At 56.5% G+C, this 9,316-nt stretch overlaps 1 protein-coding gene across 1 annotated transcript; it reads right to left on the bottom strand.

Moving 5' to 3' along the window:
• Window positions 1-210: 210 nt before the first annotated feature.
• On the bottom strand, window positions 211-4,025 carry LOC122366633 (uncharacterized protein K02A2.6-like). The gene is made up of 4 exons (XM_043339113.1): window positions 3,795-4,025; window positions 3,437-3,586; window positions 495-2,879; window positions 211-216 (listed from the first exon to the last, which is right to left on the bottom strand). Exons 1-4 carry the CDS (start codon window positions 4,023-4,025, stop codon window positions 211-213), a joined length of 2,772 nt encoding a protein of 923 aa, XP_043195048.1.
• Between the last annotated feature and the right edge of the window lie 5,291 nt (window positions 4,026-9,316).

The following is a 9,316-nucleotide window of genomic DNA, read 5'->3' as shown; positions in this document are numbered from 1 at the left end:
TAAAAATAACAAAGCAACCTCGCACAATTCTGGCGCAGCTGATACGAACACTGAACAGCGCAACTAAATTCACGACACAACACCACCCCTCTCTTTGAGGGAAAACACACCCTATGAAAACACCCAGGCACAGGTACGGTGCTGAGCTAAACTGTACACGCGCAAACTCGCCTAACCTACGGCGAGAAACGCTTCCGCGGCCTACGCACCCTACGGCTGCGGCGCGGGGCCGCATGCTCGTCAGGGGCGGCACCGACTGGCGCCGCTGGGACAGGACTGGTACCCCTGGGCGGCTCGGGACACACATCATCGGTAGGAGCGGGGTCCACGGTCACAGGGGCTGGGTCAGTAGGCTCGGGCTCGCCCCCGACTGGGTAAAAGGTCACCGGCACCTCGCGATCAGCTTCCCCCGGGCGGCCCGGTACCAGGCGCCTGGCATGCACCCGCTCACCTGTGGCCAGCCTGTAGCTGACCGGACCGGTCCTGCGGCTCACCTGCACAGAGCGCTGCCCCTCGACCCGGCCCGTCCCGGGCTTCCGTACTCGCACCCAGTCGCCAGCTTCCCATCGCGGGGCGGCCGTGGCGGTGCGGTCATACCGGGCCCTGTAGGTCTCCTGGTACGACTGGTGATGCTGCCGGACAGCTCGATCCTCGGCAGCACGGCCGGACGGGGTCACATCGGACGGGGTCACATCGAGAATCGTCCGCGCCTCCCGCCCCCTCATCAAAACAAAGGGCGACACTCCGGTCGCCGGGTGGACCGTGACCCGGTACTCACCCAGGAACTTTCTGACAAACGTCGAGCGCGGCTCCCTCGCCAGGCGAGCCGACTGGATGGCTTCCTTAACCGTCCGGTTCAGCCGCTCGACCATGCCGTTGGTCTGCGGCGAATAGGGCGAACTAAACGTCTGTTTGACGCCCATGCGACCCAAAAACTCGGCGAGTCGGCCCGACCGGAACGCAGGGCCGTTATCTGACAGTAGCTCCAGCGGCACACCTTCGCGAGCGAACACTGTCTCCAGGAACTGGCAGATACTGTCTGCCGTCGCGTCCTGGCAGAGCGCGACCTCCGGCCACCGGCTGTACATATCGACGAGCACAATGCCGTAGCGCTCAGACGACGGACCTCTCATGGGACCGATCACGTCCACCATGAGGCGCTGCCACGGTCCATCTGGGAGTGGGATGGGCTGGAGGGGCGGCCTCTCCCTCCGCACGTGCCCATCGTGCTGAGAGCAGACCTCACAGCTCTTCAGCAGGTCACGCACCTGCCGGTCCAGGCGCGGCCACCAGAAACGCTCACGAAGCCGCTGTTTTGTGCGGACCACCCCCTGGTGGCCCGCGTGCGCGTTAGTCAGAACGCGCTCGCGCAGCGCCGCTGGCACCACCAGCCGGTCACCGCGGAGCAGCAGCTGGCCATGTACGGACAGCTCGTCCCGTACCTGAAAGAAACCAGCTGCTCGGGGGTCAACGTCCCTCTGGCGGGGCCACTGCCCGGACACGTACCCACGGACGACGCTGAGACACTCGTCGGCCGCCGAGGCGTCACTGAGCTCCTCCTCAGAGATGGCTGCTGCCACCGTCAGAGCTGCAATCTGGAGATCGTCATCATCCGGCCACCAGGTCTCGGCTACCGGCAGCCGTGACAGGCCGTCGGCCACGGTGTTCCGCTCCGAGCGGACGTACTCAACGTCGAAAGAAAACTCGAGCAGGCGGGCCTCCCACCGCGCGACACGCCGGCCGACGCGCGTGGAACCCTTGGGACCGAAAATAGTACACAGAGCCTGATGATCTGTGCGCAGAGTGAATTTCCGCCCCCAGAGATAGTGGCGAAACTTCTCACAGGCCCACACCACGGCCAGCGCCTCCTTCTCCACAGTGGAGTAGTTACGCTCGGCCGGAGAGAACGACTTAGACGCGTACGCGATGACCCTGGGCGACCCCGAGGCGTCGATCTGCGTCACACACGCGCCTGCTCCGACGTCGCTGGCGTCGGTCGTCAGCACCGTGGCGAGCGCGGGGTCGAACATACCCAGCGCCGGTGACTGACGGATGGCGTCCTTGACGCGCTGGACGGCGCTGGACAGCGCCGGCGACCACTCGAACTTGTCAGCGCGCAGCGCAGCTCGCAGCGGCTCGACCAGGTCCGAGTACCGCGGCATGAAACGGGCGTGGTAGCCCGTGGCTCCCAGGAAGGCGCGGAGGCCCTTCTCGTCCTGTGGCTCTGGAGCCTCCAGCAGCGGACTGATCCGCTCTGGGTCGATCTGCACACCGGCCGCTGAGATCCTGTAACCGAGGAAATCAATGTCACGGCAGCCGGTGGCACTCTTGGACCAGTTCACTTTCACACGGTGGTCCTCCAACCGCCGCAGCACCTGCTTCAGGCGAGCGTCATGCTCCGCCTGGGACGGTGCGTGGATGATGATGTCGTCGAGGTACACCTCCACCCCGTGGATGCCCTCCAGCATCGACGTCATCACCCTCTGAAAACAAGGGCCGGCACTCGCCAGACCAAAGTTTACACGGCGGAACCGGTACAAACCCTTGTGGCTGACAAACGTGGTCAGGTTCTGGCTGTCGGGATGCAGCTCCAGCTGGTGGTACGCGTCCTTCAGGTCCAGCCTGGAGAACATCAGCGAACCACGGAGCCGATCGAGAACGTCCTCAATCCTCGGGAGAGGATGACCATCCGTGATGACCGCCTGGTTCACCCTCCTCATGTCAACGCAGAGGCGGATGGCACCGTCCCGTTTCCTGCCAACGACCAGTGGTGAGATCCAGGGAGACGCGCTCACCTTCTCAATCACGCCCTGGGCCTCCAGCTCATCAATCCGGGCACTCACAGCGTCCAGCACAGCCAAAGGCAGGCGGCGCAGTGGCTGGCGCACTGGTGGTACCCCTGGGTCAACTGTCACTCGGTGCTGGTACCCAAGGATAGCGGGTTGGGCCCCCGGAGAGGCTGGTAGCTCGTCAGGAGGGCTGGTGGGTTGGGCAGGCTCAGGAGAGGACACACAGGTGGGGTTGGTGGACACACTGCACACACGGTTGCCCACAATACAAACATCAAACACTTCCATCAGGTCAAGGCCCATCAGAGCGCGTCCTGACGGCACAACATACACTTTGACCAACTCGGTTTTCCCCCGGCATGACACATGAACACTTTTCACCCCCAGCACATTTAGCACGCTCCCCCCGTAGGCACAAAGGCTCTCCTCGGCTGCCCCGAGATCACCCTGCACAGAGTCCCTCGGCAGGATGGAAACTGGAGACCCTGAGTCCACAGTGAAAGTTACCTTGAGCCCCTCTACCTCAGCATCAAGGGTCAGCGGCACGGCACTAGCCCCAACAGCTAGCACCTGGACACTAGAAACCACACTAGCACCGCAGTGCTGGGCAAAGTGGTTGGTCTTACCGCACTTGGAGCACTTCCTACCGAACGCTGGGCAGCTGCGGTCACCTCTGCGATGTCCAGGGCGCCCGCAGCCCCAGCACTCAGGGCCTGCTGTCTGCTGCTGTGGTTGCTGCCGTCTCGGCTGCTGCTGCCTCCCCTGCGGAAGCTGCTGCCGTCCTTCCTGCTGCTGGGCTGGGACCGGGCCGGAGCGTCGGCGTCTGGACCCCCCTCGCTGAAACTTCTGTGGCTGCAGGGCCTGGACAGGCACAGGCACGGCTGGTCCCTCGATCACCCTTGCTTCTCGTTCAGCAGACTCCAGGGTGTCGGCCAGAGTCAGGGTCTTCTCCAGAGTCAGACCTGACCCTTCCATGAGAAGCCGCTGCCTCAGCTTAGAGCTCACGGTTTTCTCAATCACCTGGTCCCTGATAAACTCGTCCATCTGGGCACCGTACTCACACGTGCTGGCCAACTGGCGCAGCACGGAGACCCACTGGCTGGTGGTCTCACCTGGTTGCTGCCCCCGGCTGCGAAAGCGGTAGCGCTCAACACAAACATTCTGTTTGGGAGCGAAATGGGCCTCGAGGCGGCGCAGGCACCATTGGAAGTCGTCCTCGCTTTCCAGCTTCTCCATGGGTGGCAGATTCTCAAACACCCGCTGCCCCTCCGTCCCTAGACAAGTCAGGAGGACAGCTTGGCGACGTGCGGGAGGGAAAGCGTCACCTCCGACCGCACACAAAAAGTTCTCAAACATCCTGACCCACCGAGGCCAGGGAATCGCCGGCTCAGCTCCAGCGGTGGGCAAAAACGGCGCGGGAGCCGCCGCGAAATCCATGGTGAAAAATCACTGTTCGAAGTCCTCAGTCGCCACTTTGTTGTGTTGCCTCTTCACAGTGGCCTCGTGAGAGGCGGGCGGCCGAAAACGATCACCGGAACTGCCGGACGTGTATTCTGGCCGCCGCACAACAAGATACCAAAAAACCACGCGACCAACGCCTACGCCGCCATTACCCGGAAGTCCACCCCGGACTTAGTAGTGGGCCGATGCCGTGACTAAACACAAGACGAGAGGGCGGTGAGCATTCTTACAATTATAGTGCCTATCAAATAAGAAACTAAGCACGACTACAACGCGTGGGCATGAAACGTCTACATTTTACAAATCACATTGGCGCCGGTTCGGAATTTGCAATCAGCTGACACGACTTGGGTCTTCCCTAAAAATAACAAAGCAACCTCGCACAATTCTGGCGCAGCTGATACGAACACTGAACAGCGCAACTAAATTCACGACACAACAGACAGTATCACCATTTTGATGAAATTTGACATTGCATAGGCCCCACCTTTCTGGTCCGGGAACTGAAGACCGATCCTCGAAGCTCCACACCGTTATCCCGCTATCGCCGCTCAAAGTACGAAAGGTGTACCACACTTTGAATCGTGCTTCACTATCTTCACTGTTTAAATGTTTGCGCCGTTTTGAATTGACCGCCAGTAATAAAACTTTTACCCTGGTCATTTCATCAAATTTTATAAAGCCAAAACGTTTTTCGCACTTATTCATCACCGTTAAATTCATTAAATAGTCGTAGGCAATTTCCGCTGTTTCCTTCGGATTCTAGCGGCTCAACAAAGGAATTCCTCCAGCTTGAATCACAATCTCCCTCCAATGTATGACGTTTATCACGTGATTGTCACGTGATATTTTCTCCCATTGTCAATTGTCACGTCCAATTGTCACTCCCTCCAATTGTCACGTTATATTTTTATAGGCAATACCTAAGGCTACCTCTCCCTAAGGACAACTCAATCAGAACGACCGCGTAAGCGTAGCGTCAATAATGTATTAGCTGCGCCAGTTCTGTAGTAATTTTGCATGCTTCCAAACTGGCGGCCATGCTTGTATAGTGGTGGTTCGCTCATGAAAATGAATCATGAAAATGAAATGTGGTTGCAATATTTTTCACCGAGTTCGGTCCTCAAACTATGTTTTTCTGATTCAGAAAAATAAGAAATGCTAGTAAAAAAAAAATCAGCTCCATACATGGATTTTTTTTCTCGATGATACTGTCCCTTTGAGGTAGGTACCATGAACAACGATCAACAATTCGGTAATTGGTAATTCGGCTTACAGGCCACCACAAATTGCTGCATTTGGGCCCGGAGCCAACAGTTCCGGTTCGCCGTTTTGACTAGGCATTCATATACACTGTTGTTTTGGGTGGTTTATCTATTTGCAAGAACTTGGGTTTATTTATATTGATAGCCTTGGGTCCGCGGTGTTGGCGCTCTTTGGGGGCGCTCTCGATTTTTAGCAATTGTCACTGATGCACCATATATGTGACGTAACTTTATAGTATGCGACTGCTAAACCAGTAAAACGCCTTTTGGGCGAAGAACGAGCGAGCGAGATAGTGAGCCCTGCACGTGCGGAAGGGCGAGAGGGTGCTTCCAACGGGCTTGCGCAAAGCACCCTTCTAACCGGTCGCTAGCGGTGTGCCAAATTTGAACACAATCGGCCCAGCCGTTCCTGAGATCTGGAAGCGGCATTCTGCACGTGCGCACGTGCAAACGGGGTCCAAAATGACTTTTGCACGGCACTCTACTAACTGGTCCCCAACCGTGTACCAAGTTTGAGCGCAATCGGCCCAGCCGTTCTCGAGATCTGGAAACGCCCCCTGCACGTGCGCACGTGCAGTAGCACCCTAACCGCAACACATGGGAATGCATTGCCTGGTGGGTGCCTACCTGTATGCCAAGTTTCAGCGAAATCGCCCCAGTAATTACCGAGTTACTGAAATGGGAACAAATTTGGCACCTCTTATTGTTGTATTTTGCACGTGCACTGGGGGTGACCCACATGCATCGAGAGTATCCTATCTTGGGTAGAAGGGATGCTGCTACCCTACAAAAATTACCGCAAGTCAATCGCCCAAGCGGCTGCTGAGATATGAGCCTCTCAAAATCACTACTTTTGCAAAACAGCTTGAACACCCTTGACTTTTCACGTGGCACGTGCCACGACCGTCACTGAGATGTATCAAAAGTAGTCAATTACGGGGTAGAAGGGATGGGGCTACCCAACAAAAAAGACCGCAGGCCAATCGGTCCAGCGGTTGCTGAGATATGAGCCTCTCAAAAGCGTTACAGGCCGGGCCGGGCCGGGCCGGGCCGGGCCGGGCCGGGCCGCGAGTTACCTAAGTGTGGAACTACCCAGCGCCGAGCCGGCCGGATGACGTCACACCACGGCCAGTGCCGGCGCGGCGGCAGACTGGCCGAGATTGGCATGGTCTTAACTTGGCGAAGAGGCATCGGACGCCAAACTTCTGCTGCAGCTATTAATCACATTTCATGCGTTTCTTCTTCGAATACCTAATGTGTAGGTGAGCGTACCTGCATTTAGCAGTGTGTGCTATGCTATGTGGATGGGCACATCCGACAGTCGACACACTGCGCAATGGATTCCGATATTGCTTCTGCTTGGCTGATACTGGCTTTGTGTCTTCGAACGAACCATTGAAAGGGAGGACGTCATTTTTAAAGGTTGTTAGGTGCACTCAAACGTTCTAAAGCAACTGCTGATTGAATTTCTGTCGAGGGTTGGTGGAACGCTCTGTTTACAAATGAGTATCTACCTACCTAGTACCTACCTGCAGTGGCAAATAACTGGGTCGCGGTCAGTTAGGCATGATTCACGATCACGAAGTCCCTTATCTTTTATTAGACTTATTAAGCCCAATGTGCAACATTTGCGTCTTTTCGCGTTGTATCGGGTAGCAAATGAGAAAATCTGCTTCTTCTCCACAGCCCTCAATTCAAGAAACCGTCCTTTTCCTTATCGCATCATTCCAGAACATAATTTTCAAACATGCATGGGTATCTTCCCCACAAAAAAAAAACAGTAGTTTCCTTCGGCTCCAATGCGCCGCTCGCCCAGGGAGACGAAAGTGTTATATTCTCGGCGGTCCAGTCTGCATTCTGCAGCACACTCAAACTTGTCGGACCCCCAGCGCACGACTGAACGATTCGTATTGTTGTGAGTGACTGTGACAATTCACTGGTGGTTTCGGAATAATTAACAGGCGGCGCAGCCCAGTGCCTCTTACAATGAATTACAGTGGCGAATGCACTATTGCAGAGAAGAAATGGATTGAGCAGATGCCCAACCTCGCTGTATTATCAACTAAACATTAGGTACGCTTTACATTTTAATCAGGCAATCATGTAAACAAACGACTTGCGAGTTGCGACCCTTCCGCCTTACATAACACGGCAGAATGCCCCTGAGTCGGCTAAACTACACTGCATCTCTTCAAACCTTAAGTGTTTTACAATTTACCACTCAGCTATGCAACAGGCTTATAATTCACTGCTCAAGTCTCAACCCCTTTTTCCCTATCATCTTTTTGGCACCGTCAATCGCCATCTGCGCTGCCCACTGTCCAGCAAATAATCCGGCCGTCTCCAGTTCTCTGGCAAGGGCTTCCAAACTCAAGCGAACTCACCGAAGTTTCGCCATTCAATGCGCAGGATCTGTACAATTGAGTTTGAGAGCCTCTGGGTTGGCTCGGCGCGCCTGCGCCGCGCCGTTGGTCCGGCCAAGTACGCGAGTGACGTCATGCTATAAGCGTCATCCCCCGACCAAAGTCACCAATCAGAGCCCTAGAATCGACTTGTAGTTCCACACTTAGGTAACTCGCGGCCGGGCCGGGCCGCTCATACTGAGATTTTTCCGTTATATGGAAAAGACTCACTTCGCTCGCTGCGCTCGCTCGCTCGTAATTACTACTAACCTGTGCTTTTTATATACACTGTGCTACTAACGACCAATAACGACCAATAAACGCCAATTTAATTCAGATGTACACCTAATTACCAGTGGCGTATCCAGGGGGGAGGCCAAGAGGCCATGGCCTCCCCCTTTGGGATCAGACATGCAAGTGGGCCCTTTGGGTCACTTGAGTGCAGTGACGTACCCAAAGGGGGCCACGGGGGCCCCTGAGGTGTCAAGGATGACTCAGGGGGACCAGCGTGACGAAGGCGTTCTGGGTCTTCCTGCCTTAATTCCAGTACCTACTAGACAGAACGTCTTTTACTCGGAAGAAAAACTGATATCAAAGAGCGATATCTATCACAGTGACGAACACAGAGCGCCCCTAACTACCTGAGAGTCCCTGGCTACCTGAGGGGCCCCCTGGTTACCTGAGGGTCCCCCTGGTCACCTGAGGAGCCCCTGGTTATCTGACGAGCCCCTAGTTACCTGAGGGGCCCCTGGTTATCTGAGGGGCCCCTGGTTGTCTAAGGGACCCCCTGGCTACCCGAGGGGCCCCTGGTCACCTGAGGGGCCCCTGGCTAGGTATCTGAGGCGCCCTGGTTACCTGAGGGCCCCTGGTCACGGGACCCTGTTTACCTGAGGGGCCCCTGGTTACCTGAGGGACCCCTGGTTATCTGAAGGACTCCTGGTAAAGGACCCCTGGTTACGAGGGCCCCTGGTTACCCGAGGGGCTTCTGGTTACCTGAGGGGCCCCTGGTTATCTGAGGGGCCCCTAGTTACGCAAGGGGCCCCTGATCCCCTGGATGGCCCCTGGCCAGTCATCTAAAGAAGCCCTGGTCACCTGAGGGGCCCATGTTTACCCGGGGAGTACCTGGTTATCTGAAGGGCCTCTGCAGTCATATGAAGGCCCTTAGTTGCCCGAGGAGCCCCTGGTATAACCGGCACCTGATTTTCAGAGGGTCCCCTGGTCACGGTAACCTGGTGGGCCCTGATCGATTGAAAAGCCCCTGCAGTCACCTGAGAGGCCCCTGATTACCTAAGGGCCCCTGATCACTTGGATTCAATGGCATAGCCAGGGGGCGAGGAGACACGTGTCCGTTATATGGTTTAGGGTCCCCTCGGGCCCGAGGGGCCCTAGGGTGCCAAAT

The sequence above is a fragment of the Amphibalanus amphitrite genome, unplaced genomic scaffold (genome assembly GCF_019059575.1).
Source record: "Amphibalanus amphitrite isolate SeventyFive unplaced genomic scaffold, NRLGWU_Aamphi_draft 000821F_arrow, whole genome shotgun sequence".
NCBI lineage: Eukaryota > Metazoa > Arthropoda > Thecostraca > Balanomorpha > Balanidae > Amphibalanus > Amphibalanus amphitrite.
This window is presented reverse-complemented; position numbering and strand designations above follow the sequence as displayed.

Bases quoted from the DNA above. Each gene is read 5' to 3' on its own strand.
- LOC122366633 (XM_043339113.1), bottom strand. From the start codon at position 4,025: ATGGAGAAGCTGGAAAGCGAGGACGACTTCCAATGGTGCCTGCGCCGC. The intron at 3,587-3,794 runs GTGAGCTCTAAG...GCCCGGTCCCAG, and splicing joins ACCAGGTGATTGAGAAAACC to CCCAGCAGCAGGAAGGACGG. The intron at 2,880-3,436 runs GTAGGAAGTGCT...CCAGTGCGCCAG, and splicing joins CCGCAGCTGCCCAGCGTTCG to CCACTGCGCCGCCTGCCTTT.